The 15,574-nt window shown below is 40.9% G+C and overlaps 1 protein-coding gene across 1 annotated transcript; it reads left to right on the forward strand.

Annotated features, from left to right (window-relative positions):
* Positions 1-7,500: 7,500 nt before the first annotated feature.
* LOC125715859 (homeobox protein Nkx-2.3-like) lies at positions 7,501-15,011 on the forward strand. Its single transcript, XM_048987876.1, has 2 exons — positions 7,501-12,185; positions 13,021-15,011. Exons 1-2 carry the CDS (start codon positions 11,840-11,842, stop codon positions 13,659-13,661), a joined length of 987 nt encoding a protein of 328 aa, XP_048843833.1. The 5' UTR covers positions 7,501-11,839; the 3' UTR covers positions 13,662-15,011.
* Positions 15,012-15,574: the final 563 nt, after the last annotated feature.

Raw genomic sequence — 15,574 nt, forward strand, 5'->3', positions numbered from 1 at the left:
AGAAGCTAAAAAAAAAAAACACCCAGCTCCCTACACAAATGCTTTACGAAAGACCAGAATAACAGCCCTGACCAAGCAATAAAGCTAAAAAATGAAGGCCCTCCATCGAGCCAGACAGAGAATTCCTTCTGCCTCCTCTGTACAGCTTTCCAGACCCTTCAGTGTCTATTACGTTAATATGACAAGCTATATTCTGCTCTGCCCTATTTTTTTTTTCTATCCCCAAGAGCAATGAACTTGTTTATACAAGCACAGATAAGACTGTACTTCACATTTAGAGCAGGAGTGCTTAGTGCCGGCCCTGGAAGATCTCCATGGAGACAGGTCCGTGAAACAGCACAGAGGCCGAGCCCGCTGTGTCCGACCCGGCGGTGCAAGTGTGCCACATCCCTTTCTCGGGCCGGGGAAGGCCAGGCTGACAACATTAACAGCTGGGATACAGATTCATTCACACATTGGCTTTAAGAGGCAGGCAGCGTTTAGCCCTTAGCCTTGACCATGTGGGCGGAGGTGCACCGCGGGATTCGGCGGTAATGTAGCGTCGTGACTTAAGGGAAAAACCCCAACGCATCGCGACGCTCCTCCAGTGACGACTCTCAGAGAATCTGATTACACGGTCCGGCTGCCTTTCCTCTCCTGCACGCTGATTTGGAAACAGCCTGGTGCTCACTTCCTGTCATTCTTACATTCCTGGTTAGTTGGAGCAGGGGTCTTGGGAAAATAAGAGGACAGGGGTTTCGCACACACCTCCGAGTTTGCTTGTGTCGGGGAAGCCATCTCTACCCTGGGTGTTTCATCCCAAAAACCAGAGCCACTGAGAACACGGAGCCTACGCCCAAAACACCGACGCCCAGATTAAACGCCCCGCCCCTAAGTTCATAGTCTTCCTTCCCATAAACCCCTCCCTCTGAAATACAAGCCAGAAAAGCAGAGCTTATTCTACCTGTCAACACCGCCAGCGAGCCCACCGCCCACCTGTACACACGCACGCACACATACATACACAAGCACACCTCTCGACACACCCGCACAAACGGCGCTCCGCCACATGGACCATGGCCAAGGGAATCAGGTCTCACAGAGGCTGAGCTACAAAGACATTAGCCAGACATTAAATTATCTAATAGACAAGAGCTTCGGGGGTTGCATTTCTCTGCAGAAGAAATCGATCCGTGGCTTATGAGCTCCGTTCAGGCTCATGGAGATGAGCGGGAACAGAGCCTTCATCTAACACGATCTGACTTTCACAGCTACCTTTCACGCCTAGAGTATAAAGTTTTACTAATGCTCGTTCAAATGCACGGCTGCCGACTTTGGTCAACTGGCTGGAGTGACATTTTCAATTCCAGACAACTCTGCACACTCATTTGCATGTATGTAACAGTTTTATTACCTTGTAAATAGTCTGTAGGGTAGGGTTTGCAAACTACTTCGATGCTTTTGATGTAGCTAATTTCAGGTTTATAATGGATTAATATAGATTTGCTGTAAGATTCCATGCGTGACTGTCTGAAAGCGTGAGCGTCACCAGATGCGTGACAGTTGCCAACCCTCCAAACGACCAAAAAAAAAAACGAAAAGCATCAGTAAAGGCCTTTGTAGCCTTTTTAAGGGTTACTTTGGCCTCGTGTAACCCGAAAGTGGTCATAATTTACAGTTTTTATTTATGTTTAGATAAAATCTCCCGTACCTTTTCCTGTTACTCTGATCAGCTAAACTGAGACAAAGGCAGCCTGGTTTGCACGAGTCATATAAGGTTAACTTCCAATTCGCTGTAACCGATACGCTATTTTAAATTCCACACTGCGGATCGCGAGTAAACTGCATGAACATCTGACATGAACCTTAGTTACAAATGATACAATTGTTTCTCAAGACATAACAACATTAATAATAATGATAATAATAATAAACAATAAATAACGATACATGATACATACATGCATGTGTTAATTTCGTTGTGTTTCAGTACTATAGGTGAATGAACAGAGCGGCACAATATGGAAAGACGCAGCTGCCAGTCTGTAGTGCGACTTGTTAGCATGAAGCTCCTTCCCATTCAGGCTCGGTCCTTGACCTGTCTGCCAGGGTCCTCTCCGGCTCAGCCCCTGTCCAACCCAAGGTCACGATGAAGATGATGTATTTGCGTGTCCCTTGTGCGCCGAGCGCCGAGCGCCTCGCCAACGCCGCGCTCCAAGCCTGGGGTTTGTTAGCTCCAGGAAACAGGCTCTTCCTCCGTGTAAACACTCGGCCGGGTCAGCCGCTTTCGGGACCGGCGATGGCACGCTATGGTCACTGTCAAAGCTCATCGGGGGTAAATGGCGGGTCAGGGGAGCCCGGGACAGATCCCGTGCGGGCGCCACGCTGCGGATTTACTAGAGACATAAAGATTTACCGCCAGGCAGTAAACCGAGAACATACATAACTATTGTGTAATTGTTTAAGGAAGACCGGGCGATTTTGGAAAGAATGGCTTAGCTAAATCGATGGCGCTCATAACTGAAATCATGGTAAGTATTCACGGAAGACAGTATAGTAATATCAAGCTGTAATATGTAGGCCTATAATCCGATAAGATTTTTTTTAATAAAATGATTTTAGGTCAATGTTGAGCTAAAGTAGGCTATGCTGAAGATTTTATTCACAGCGGCAGTCTTGACATGCAAAAGCAGGTGCAACTTAACGTGTTTCTCAGAATTCAGTGTTTGTTTGTTTTTTTTTTTGTTTGTTTTTTTAAATTCATTAGCGGCTGTAAATGTGTTCGGACACTTAAACATTTTTTAACGTTAATAAAACAGAGTCTCATAACGCGTTAATGGGCCTTCGTTTCCGTATTCGGCCCGAGGACACTCACGCACGGGAATAAAATAAATGGCAGCACTTAAGCTCACCTAAAGAACCCCCGGGGGGGGGGTATTAAGGACTGTGTTTAACTACAGTAACTCCAGTAAAGCGGCTTGCCCATAAATTTAAACTTGTATAAATTATGATTTCTCATCACCACGATTTAGAGTTGAATAATTATGTACATAGGTCTAATAATTAAACAAATTAAAAATCCATTAGGCCTACTATTAAAAGCTATTAATCAAATACGCATTAAATAACTTGGACTAATAGGCTACGACTTGTTTCTTGAGTCCAGTAATATTTACTATTTTGTGTGACTAAAGCGTATCCCTGGTGACTCACTACAAAATACCTAGGACTAATTTAGATGTCTAATACGTTAAGTAAGGTTTTCCACGAATCTACTTTAAATTAGGACGTCGTGGTGTATGATGTGTAATCCTTATCCAAACTCACCAAACGCAGCAATTTGCAGCCAATCGCTTGCTGACAGCGTTTTTTTTTTAATATATATATATATATGATGCCTAAGTAGTTCATCTAGCTGCGTGGTGGTGCGGGACAAGCGCCTCTGGTTTGAACATCCTCATGTACCCTAGGGGGCTCGGCAGACAGCACTCGTGTCTTGAGTACACAAACTGAGGAGACCCAGAGAAGCGCCCTGTCTTTAACCACAATGATTAATGGCCAAATTCGCTGCAGGTTGTAAAAGACAGTCTGACGATCGCTGGGCGGAGAGCAGGAGGAACTGTTTGCTAGATAGAAAGCTGATAAACTGAAGTCTCTCCAAAATTTAGGCACTAATGGGAGGGGAGGTGATCCGGCTCTTTCGGGGCGTCTCAATACTTTTCCCTTTAGGGCGCTAGCGACCTATATATAGCGATAATGTCACCCGTCCTCTCACACATGCATGGACTGTCTAACAAAAACGTGTTAAGCATCTTTATACGATGTTTTATATTAAAACGGAATTTGACAGTAATTAAACGTATTCGTGGTATTTCAAAGTATAATTTTTAATTTAAAAAAACATACTTAAGACATTTCTGCAAAATATTCGTTTTAATATGCGGGTGACGTTTGAAACATTAAGAAAAAGTGGACTGAGAGCTGAAACCGGGCCAGGATTTTGTGTGTTTACACTTCATTCTTGAAAATTGATACAATTTATTGTTGTATTATTACGCAAAACAGGAATGCGATTTTTAGACCGGGGGGTTTTGATGACGACGGAAATACTCGTGAACATGGATAGATAAAGCGTGCTGCATGCAATACCGTTTTCCGTTGTTATAAATACATAACAACGGAAATCGGCATTGTTAATTATTTAACCAATGTTTGAATTAACGTCTTGTGACTTGAGTAAACGAGGAAATGGGGCAACGACACATTTATATTTTGACAATAAAACTGTAGCGTATAGACGCCCGTTCAAACATAGGCCAGACAAATATCGGTGGAACGGGCCTGTTACTTCAATAAATATATCAATTGCAACACAATAACTAAAACACGGTGTTCATACTTTAGTGCTTGTATCAGGACGTTGTTTTTCCTTTTTAATGGGCTGAATCTGTTTTTTTCTTTCTGCGTTGGCCTGCTGTATATTTGTGTCGTGCATGTCCGCAAAGATCAACTCAAATTATTTACGGCGGTTATGGCCTAAATTATCTATATACAATTTAATTATAAATGTGTTATGAATTGGCTAATTATTTATCCCCTCGCGTAGTCAGCAGTTGCCACTGAGTTTTACGTAGAGCAATTATAAAATGATGTTGCGAAGATTTACGTTAAAACACTATGGTTCAGTGCGGAGTTAATATCTAACATACTGTGCAATGTTTCATTATTTAAAACCAGTCGTTCTTTATCGAGTATCCTAATTTTAATAAATTTAATATTCGTTTTACTGTGAAGGTGACGATATGTAGGCTATACTGATGAAATTTTAACGCGGGAACACGGCAAAGTAACTAAAAACACAGTAAAAACTATTCAATATACAAGTAATTACCACGGGGGTCAATGGTGATTAGGCTTAAATGTGAATTGTTTTTTTTTTACTTGTTTTTTAAAACATTTTCACTTCCTTAAAACACTGAGACGCTTATAACATTACATTAAAATCACTGATTTTAATACTGCTATAGCAAACATAATTTGCATGGTCTTAATTTTCATAATAATTTCGTGGGTAAAATTAAGAAAACGTAAGTGCTGTTCAAGAAACAGCAACGGTCAATGCGTCGAAATGCTCAGAGAAATTCAGAATACATTCTGAAACTTCAGGGGCTCCATTTTTAAAACAATAAAGTGAGAAACAAATTCACTACATTTTATTATTTACCATTGCCGCAAACGTGGAAACGGTCCTTCGGCTGCCCAGTCGCTGACAGTGATTATCTGCGGTAATTTACAAAGTCAAATAGATTGTGCCCCTCGTGGTCAGTTAACACTTCACGGATCAATGGAAATGAATCACACTCGCCCAGATGGCCCCGTAACGAGCCCGGCTGCTGCTTCTGCCGACTAAACAAAAACACCGAGCGCGGCGACGTGAGCGAGGCTCCAGGTCACCGTCTGCCTGGCATGTAACGGCAGGAAACGCATCGCGACTCGCAATGTATTCACGATTATGCGCAATATGATACGGTGTTATCAAAAACAATTCAATCTATACAGTTTATTTTACCTGCACGGTGTGTGGTCAGTTTGAAAATATCCTAAGCGTTAGAAATAATTAGTAAACTGTAAGCAATTTCCGGAAGTCGGGCAAAAAATATGTCAGCCCAGCCGCGTATGCTGACTTTTACATAAGTGATTATTAGTTACAGACCTGCGGATTTACGGGGAAGGATGACGCCAGATGTTGTGTTTATGTTGCGTGGGTTACCTCTGCTGAAGCTTTTGAGTTAAGAGCGCAACTTCTTCACTGCCCGTCTTTAAGGCCGGTAATTGTTTATTTATAAACTTTAGGCCTGTTATTGCGTATTTAGAAGATCACCTGAAAATTATAAAATTATTTTTTTTGCTATCTTGTATCCGGCCGTCAAATTCGTATAACAGTTAAAAAAGTTATATACAACCCGCAGTTTTATCGCAATGCTTCAATATTTGTAAACAATTACATCTTGTGTTATTACCCTGCGGGTATGTTATTTCCCGGATAATGACTTACTCTGAGTTGTTATTACTCAACGGTTAAATCATATTATGTGAGGAAATAATCGTGATTCACTCTTTAAACATTGTAAATTCCCTTATGTACTTACACGCCGTTTTTTATTCACGGTGTCTGAAAGGCAATGCGCGAATGTGTGTGTGTGTATCTCTTTATTTTGTCGATGGCTTAACTTAAAGTTTGGATGTTATAATAGCATTCTGAAACCAGGATGTAAAAACATTTATTATAAGACATCAAAAGAAAGTTTTATTTGTGTCATTCTGCTGGATCTGCCGCCCAAACAGCATATATGTGTATAAATTCTCAACGATCTTCGATCTTCCTGACACACTCATAAATGTTATGCGTATGAGCAATTAAAATGTCGCCAATATACGCGCAACAAAATACAAACAAAACCTTATCAGTTGCCTTATTTGTTTCAATGTCCATTAAAATAGGAAAACCCATGAACAATAACCAAACATATTTGAAAAACTTTTAGATTTCTTTTTTGGTTGATTTATCAAAAACGAAACAGTTTACATTGTTGCTTTAAATAATCTTTACAAATCGTCTAATTATCCATGGTCCACACACAAACAAACAAAAGACTAATGATACACATTTTTAAGTAACGTTAAGTGCAAAGGGCGTGTTTTGGCTAAGCGCAAACCGCTGTCGTTGCCCTTTCACTCTTTCGAATCGCCCGTTCGAAGACATGCATCTTGAGGCCACGGAGGAAGACGCGGCCCTAATCTAAACAGCACTCTGCTGATGGCGAGCGGATGAGATTATCTCGTCTCGCGCCCTAACCTTTCTTCCCCTGGTTTTAGCAGCATCCAAGCATTCGGCACTGGCGCCTATGCACTTGGCCACAAATGACAGGAGACAAGAGGTAAAACATCTCCCTTTGTTACCTTCTGAAATGCAGGTAAATGGTATACCTTGAGATGTCAACTCCCCCCCCCCATCACTTCACACACATACATACACACACACACACACACACACACTTAAAATAGACACAAAACAAAATGCAGTCATCGTGATATCAAATTGCGTGATAGATGTGTTCTGATCATTTTCTACTTTTATAATGAAGATATTATATATATATATATATATATATATATATATATATATATATGTGTGTGTGTGTGTGTGTGTGTGTGTGTGTGTGTGTGTGTGTGTGTGTGTATCTCTTTATTTTGTCGATGGCTTAACTTAAAATTGGGAATAATGTCATTTCCCGCTTTCCCAGTCAGGTCGAGCCCATCTGTGGACCGATCTGTGGACTCTCCTTGCCCGGCCACGCCGAACCACAGTCCAGCAAACCCTATGCGCAAGGCGTAGGTACTGTGACAAATTTCGCAGGGGTCCCGGAAGGACCAGCTGAGACCTTGCGCGTGTGTGTTCTGGTTTCCATCAGTCCTCACAACGAAACGCTGCAAAGAGAAGATGGATAATAAGGTGAGAAAATCCCTGGTCTGGATTTTATCCAGTAACATTTTGGTCTTAACACACTTTCCTCTTCTTTGTTTCCGAGCCAGATTACGGACCATAATAAAAATTATGATAAAGTGACGATGACTAAAATAATAATCCCGGGTAGAATGACACTCAGAAAGAGACATTTAAATTCTTGATACAAATTATGTCATGTTTAAATGTGAAATGCCACGTGTTCGGTATTAGAATATCTGAAGATGATGGGTAAGGCTGCAATGAGAAAGACAAAAAACCTTATGGTGCAGGTTTCTATTATAATTACCAGCGGTGGAACCGCGACAAGCACCTGCCTCATACTCACGTGCAACCTGGTCTCCCGCTGCTCACGGCCGACATCTGCCCGAACTTTCTATTAGAACAATTTTTGGAACGTTACCCAAATTAAATGGGTTCTGCGTGAATAGGCAGAAGATACATTTGGAAGAACAACAACAGCGTAATAGCTAACACCTAATACAGACAAATGGAATTTATATTTAAATGTAGGAGTATAGTTGTGCTATGAATAACTTGCACTGAATTATTAACAACAATAAGAACAATTATAGTAGGAGTAATATCCTAGTAGTAGTTAGCGGAACTTCAGTAATCGGAATTTAAATTTTTTGTATATGGAAACTATATAGATTCAGTAGTTTCCACATGCACAAATTTAAAATTCCGATTACTGAAGTTCCGTGTTGCCATTAATTGTCTTTATTGCATTTTCATCTTCAAAGAATTACAATCACATAAATGGTTAAAGTGAGTAATAAATTGATATATCGGAACCGCATTCTCGTTTAATCGAAACGGAAAGAAGATGTATGCGCGAATCAAAGGAAACGCATCTGCAAAACTAAAGCGAACTAAAGGTTGTTTTACTCCTTTGTCTGCATGACAATCTCAGAGCTCATTAAACGTGTTTTTAGCTCTGCTTACATAGAATTACAGCACAGCCTGGCAAATTCTTGTTTCTATAGTAACATATACACGATTATTAACTGAAAGGAGGAAAACTCACTAAAAGTGTTCAGACATTACCTATACTACAGTGTGAGCGCAGTATAATTATTTGTTGATTACAAAATTGTTATTAATCACCAATTTTTCTTGCTACCGTTTTATAAAAAAAGTTTAACCTGTATATTCCCAGTGAAATTAAGTTGTTTTTCATAATCGCTTGAATATTGTTTTTACTTATTAAAAAATCATGAAATGAGCACGGTTTCAATTTTGTTACTGATGAAAATGTTCATTACACAAGTAATCGTCTGCATTACTCCTATGATGTATATGGTTTATGGTGAATGTAAATAATTCTAGCTGCTTGCCGACTTCATATATAGCAATCTTGATGCGCATGATAATTTGTAACTCAGTTATGAGATCATTCAGAAAAAAAACAACATTCTTTTTTACTTTCTCTTTCCAAATGAAGCGGAGTAACCCATTAGAATATGTTTATAATAAAACGTTGACCAGTGCACCACGACGTAGAGTTTGCATTAAATTTAATCTCTATCGCGCTGTTTACCTCCAACACGCGTTTGTCAGTTGTACCTCCCGTTTGATCTGAGCACTATATACACACGTCACTAAATTGCCCATACTGTATATTTGTGCGTAATGTTCTCTGCAATGGACTGGCATCCTGTACAGGGTCTTCCCCCGCCTTGGGTCTATGCACCCTAGGTAGGTTCCAGCCCCTCCCCCGCGACCTTGACCAGGACAATCTGTTGGAAGATGGATAAATGGACGGATTAATGGATGGATCGAGGGCTGAATATATGGGTGCATTATACTACAGTAAATTACAAAACACAAGCAATGGGCCAGTGTAAAATATCTGCTCTGATTTTTATTTTTGTTTAGGTCTAGGTTTCCTTATAAGCATTTTGTTCGTTTGTATTTTTCAGTTACACTCATGCGGGTGGCACTGTTTTATTTATGTGATATTTAAGAATTGCGCAAGTGTAACAACCTTTCTGCGGCAGTCGCGGAACGCGTATGCGGACTTTGCGGCGCAGCTCTTCAGCTTTTGAATATCCGCCGCCCTCTTCCAACTTGACGACTCGTGCGTGCTTTTCAAATACTCTTTAGAATTATATGCTCTCTTCTATAACTCCAAGGAGGATAGTTAGCTTTTATTTGTAGTACACTTGCCAGAGGTGTCAGTGCGCACGCGGGGATACTTCTTTATTTGTACTGTCCTTCACGTGTATGAGAAACCTGTTTTGGTAAGCCGACAGAATATAATGTGTACTGTCATACATGTCCAATTAAACGATAAACCAATGCTCACCTTTTTGACAAATTGAAAATTAAGTCAATCGTTTTCAATACGTAAGATGATGTTGCGTATTAATTTCCTCCTTTTGTATACTTCAAAAGTATCTGTTACTTCTGAAACCATGATAACGTAGCTTATATCAGATAAATAAATATTCACACACCTCTCTGCGTTGTGTCGATAGGAGAAAAATACGGTAAGCAGACGTCAGAGGAGTGTGCGTGTGAGTGAGAGACGGGCCGCGGGCCATACAGTGACATACGCGCGCTGAAAGTCCTTTAAAACGGAAAGGAAGCTGATACCAGCAGATTATATTTGCTAAAAACGTCAATCAGTTTTCCTTGTGGAATTTTAATTGCTGACGGGGCCTGCTTATCGTCCGAAAGGGTTTATTAATAAACCGCTGATAGCGGCGGTTAAAAACACATTCAGACTCTGCTACGAATAGGCCTAAACTTCAGACAGTTTTTTGTACCGTATTCGATATGATATATATTATACATTGGCCGGTACAATGACTCTATAGTGAGTCTATAGTGACCCCGCCCCGAGGACAGTTCATTTGCCTTGCGGGTTTTTTGGTGCAGTCCGAAGACCTACAGTGGGGCTAATTGGTGTCTCTAAATTGCCCCTAGTCTGTGAACACATGTATGTGCCCTTCGATGGACTGGCATCCGCAGTCTTGTGGCCGATGCTGCCTATATATGATAAGCTCCAGGCCCCCGTGATGAAATGCGTCGAATTCTATCAATAGCGTGTTTTAAATATATCAATGGACTTTCCGTTTATGGCATTACATTTGCTTTACAGCCCTGTAATCCAGTGCACTTCCCCCCACCCCCACAAATAATTGAAAAATTAAGACCCAAACGTTTTACCTGCATCCCAAAATGAGCAGACTGTAGCACCTGTGAGCGAAACTTCAATGGACCTAACAGCAAAACCAAAAACTTCTGTTCTGTAGATGAATTCGCATGATATAATTTCATTTTAATTTGTTGTGAATTATATAACTTAAGATCAGCCATCGTTTTTTATTGTGTTTCTGTATTTGTGTAAAAAGATATGCTTTCTTTTTGGTGGCTATAGGGCCTGTCGGTCGGTAGTATATTTTACTTTTTAATAATGATCGATAGAATGAATTACCATGTATTATTAATTCGATAAACAACCATTAAATTTATCATGCCAGTTAAACAGTATTTATATACGCAGACAGTTAGTTTTTTGTTGTTTTCAAACTAATATAAAACAAACAAAACGGAACATCTTAGCACAAAAATTAGATGAATTTGCACTTGTAACAGTCCGTATCGTTGGATTACTGGTTTAAACGGTAACTACTTTGCATAAACTGTTTTATTTCGGCAACAATTACTGACTTGCCATCAGATTGATAATGTTTTACTGGGCCCTATTACAGATGCAATCTTCAAACTAACGGTGGATTAAAATAATCCAGACGATGTGATGTCCCAAATATACTTTTTTTAAATAAAAAGCTTAATTCTTTAAAAACTGGGCACGACGCCAGTTTTTCTCCCTAGTCTTGGAATAACAGTATTGGTAATATCGTCAATTAATGCACCTCTCAGGTCAATTTGATTGGCTCAGCGCTGGGGGAACTGAAGCAGTGGAGGCGGGATGTGAGTCCCACGTTCCCCGCGCTCTCTCCAGCTTGAGAGCGGACTGGCCGAACCCCCTGTTACTCCCCGTACTAAACCCGCCCCTAGGTTCGTGACATCAACGAGCAGAAGAAGCTTTGCCCATCCACGGACTCTTAGAACAAAACACTAAGTGGTTGTCAGAAGTAGCACGCTGGAGCTTATTTTTGCGCGTGGTAAACAGGCAGGTACAAGGAGATTTACTCTTTTGTTTTGCTGTTTTTGGTCGGCTGGGAAATGAACGCACACCTTTGTTCTTCCCATGTTAACTCATTAGACTTATAACTATTTTTATCCTTTGGAAGGACGCATGTTATCTGATTTGCTTTCGGAAGAGTTCGTTTCCTTAATGTAACTGAACAGGACGCCACAATGCTTCCGAGTCCGGTTACTTCCACGCCGTTCTCTGTCAAAGACATACTGAAGTTGGAGCAGCAATCTCGGCAGCACCACTCCCTACATCTCGATCTATCCCGCGCGCACTTAAGCCAGGATTTGTCACAAGCCCAGCATTTCCAGACGCCTCCCTCCTGCATGCTGAACGCCGGGGAGAGCCCCAGCTTCTCCGACGGAGAGGAAAACATGTCCTATCTTAGCACGTTGTCAGTGCGGGACGGCCCCGGAGAAGCCAGCCTCTCTCCAGACATGTACATTCATTCGGCGCTGGGACACTTGACCGACTCCAAATTAGACGGGGATGTCGACGAGCAGGAAACCAGTGAGTTACAAATTAAACCTTAAAGATTTGTTTTTAATACCATAGCTCATGTCTTCTTCGACAAAGCGCCTCACGATACACGTTAAAGCTGTAACCTTATTCTTTGTGAATGCCCCTGAAGACTGACTTCGAGGAACAACACAAGAAACCGACAAATCCCTGATACAGCTGCACAAAAAAATCCATGTCTGATGTGTAAAAAATATTTATTTTATTCATTAAAATTAATTATATAATGACAGGAAAATATATGGCTTTTAAAAAAGCTATACTTGGATAAAAGTGCATACACATTTTTTAAATTACTGTTCAATTGTAGTATCTCAGCCTAATTTATATTACTTGTAATATTCGATGTCACATGGTCTGCAATACGTACCTGGCAAGAAATTACGTGGAAAAGCCGAATTGAAGCGCTTAATAGAAAAGTACGGCGATTTAGGCCAAGCGTATAGCTGTACTGCTGTTCTGTTAACTTGGTGTTATGAAGTCGATGAAGAGTATTCACGTGGATTATAACTATCGTTTCTAAAGCAATAAAGAGCGACTAAGTAGTTTTATGTTTTCGCTTAATAATAAGTTGAGGGAAAATAGGTATGCCTATTTTAGGAATTACAATGGGTATATTCCATTCGTTTAGTAAGCATGCATGCATTATGATAATGATTTGGTTGATTCTTGGAAATGTTCGTTTTATACGTCGCGTTCAAAGTGAGGAAAGTTTGCACACATACGTGCACGATATGTGCACCTACATGCATGACAAATGGTCAATCGGCGACGGGCTATTTTCATAATATAGACTCTCACTGCTCTGCTCTTATTGTGTCGACAGAGAGCTGCGGTATTGATACCAAAACCGAGGGATGCGAGGATGGCCGGCACTTAGACTCTGAGAGGCCGCAGAAGCAGCGGACCAGGCGGAAACCGAGGGTGCTCTTCTCGCAGGCCCAGGTGTTCGAGTTGGAGAGGCGCTTCAAGCAGCAGCGGTATCTGTCGGCGCCGGAGCGGGAGCACCTGGCCAGCACGCTGAAACTCACCTCCACGCAGGTCAAAATATGGTTTCAAAACAGAAGGTACAAATGCAAGCGGCAGCGCCAGGACAAGTCACTGGAAATGGCAGGACACCACCATCCACCTCCACCTAGACGAGTGGCAGTTCCAGTTTTGGTCCGTGATGGCAAACCTTGCTTGGCGGGATCGCAGAATTATAACGCACCGTATTGCGGGACAAACCCGTACAATTACAACGGCTATCCGGCGTACAGCTACAACAACCCAACTTATAACAGCAGCTACAGCTGCACTTACTCCGGTATTCCCGCACTACCATCCACGACGGCTGCTAACGCTTTTATGAACGTGAACCTCGGTAATATCGCGAACCACATCGGCGGCTCACCTCAGCCGCAAACACACCAAGGAACGGCGGTTTCACCGTGTCAAGGGACGCTGCAGGGAATCCGAGCGTGGTAGCTTGAAAACAGGCTACAAGTCGTATTTTTTTCCCGTTTATATCACGCAGATGTTACTGATATATCATATCGAAGAGTATTAATCATATTCACAAGTTTGTTACATGCCTGCAGTATTACCAAAACAGTGTTTTGTATAATAGCCTAGAAGCATTTATAACGCGTGGGCTGTAGACTGTGGGAAATCTTGAAAATCCAAATGTTTACTTTTCTGTCAGTAACAGGCAGGGGTATATAGTGTAACGGTCCCAGAAGTGAATCAGGGATCCACAGAAGAATTCCAACAAAATAATGATGCAACAGTCCACTTTTCTGTTGTTATCTAGGGTGAAACTGAGGATTTTCACGTATAAACAAACGTGAACTTCATGACCTTTGGAATTAAAGGTCATTAATATGCCAGTTACTGTATAAAGATGTCCGGATAACTTCGTACAAAATTAACAGTGTTAAGTGTTCGAAAGAAACCGGTGTGCTTTACTGGAAGAATAAAATAATATATTGATTAATCAATCTAATCGCCAGAATGTCCTTAACTTTTATCAACGACATTTAAAAAAAACTTACAAATATCCTTTCGGTCCCAGCTGAAAACGAATAATATTCTCATAAATATGTAGTTTCTTGGTTAATGTATAAGGCCGTTAAATGCGGCTGGATTTAAGAACCGCCCCAAACACCTCACTACAAAGGACTAAGTATGAAAGCGTTTTTAATGCTTGTACTGTGGATTTTAAAGATGATGCAGACGTTGGATTAAAAATTATACATCTGTCATTTTTGAAAGATTATTGTCCCAAAATCTATTTTATTTAATTGTTACCGGGCATTGCGTTTCATTCTTCCGGCAAATACGGATAAATTAACAAACCTTTAAAAAAACAGCTGGGTGTTTTGTCTACTATTACCTATAATATATACAAGTATATACAAGTTATGATCATAACCAGGTTTATGAATAGATGCCCCTAATCCGTCATTACGCATTTCAAGTTTAAAGATTCATTCTAAATCCAACAAATATCTAATCTCCACAGGCCTGTAAAAAATTCCGGTGAGGAATAGGTTATTGCGCATGTAAATAGAATTTTAGAAAATGCAAATTACATATGATCTGCCCCGTGTTGTAAACCACTCCTACTCGAAAAAAACAATCAGCGGTATCTAATATATATTTTCAGGTGACATGATTCGAATATATGGCGCACACAACCATTTTATCGACGTAAAAACAGCGTCTATTCTGCGAATTACGGTTGTTATGTGTATTTTTTTACGTTGTTCTGTTATAATTTACGGCATTTGTGTGTGTTTATTCATCAGATTAAATACAAAGAGGATTGTCACTCTCTCCCGCGTCTTGTGCTTCAGGTATAGTGCATTGTGTGTCAGTGGTATCGCTGTGTTTTATTTATTGTTCTTGAACAGTAATGCGTGTGAAACGCACGGATGTCAAACGCCAGAAGAAAAATGTGTGTTTTTTTTTTAATAACCAAAAATCTTTTGGGCATTGGTTACAGCGATGAGTCGTTTTCTTTGCCTCTTGCCACTTACGGCAAATCTCTTGCTCGAGACAGAAAGGGCAGCCGAGGCACACTCGAATTAATTGTCCAAGTGCCGAATGGTTGTGAAAGGAGGAAGTTTCTCTACATTGCCGAGCCTTAAGGACGCGATTAGGCATCTAAAATACCCTGAAAGAAGCAGCTCGAATTGAGTTGGAGAGTATGAATAATAGTCCTTATTGGATTCATGGACAAAAGGTATGTGGTAGGCAGGCTGGGGATTCGTATGGTGAGAAAAAGGCCCAGGCGCTGAAGGATTGACGTTCTAATATTCGGCATTGACGCGGAGGCGGGGAATGTATTTTAGCTGGCTGGCCGTGCAGGGGACGGATGAAAATGTGTTCACTTTTGT

The sequence above is a fragment of the Brienomyrus brachyistius genome, chromosome 20 (genome assembly GCF_023856365.1).
Source record: "Brienomyrus brachyistius isolate T26 chromosome 20, BBRACH_0.4, whole genome shotgun sequence".
Classification (NCBI taxonomy): Eukaryota; Metazoa; Chordata; class Actinopteri; order Osteoglossiformes; family Mormyridae; genus Brienomyrus; species Brienomyrus brachyistius.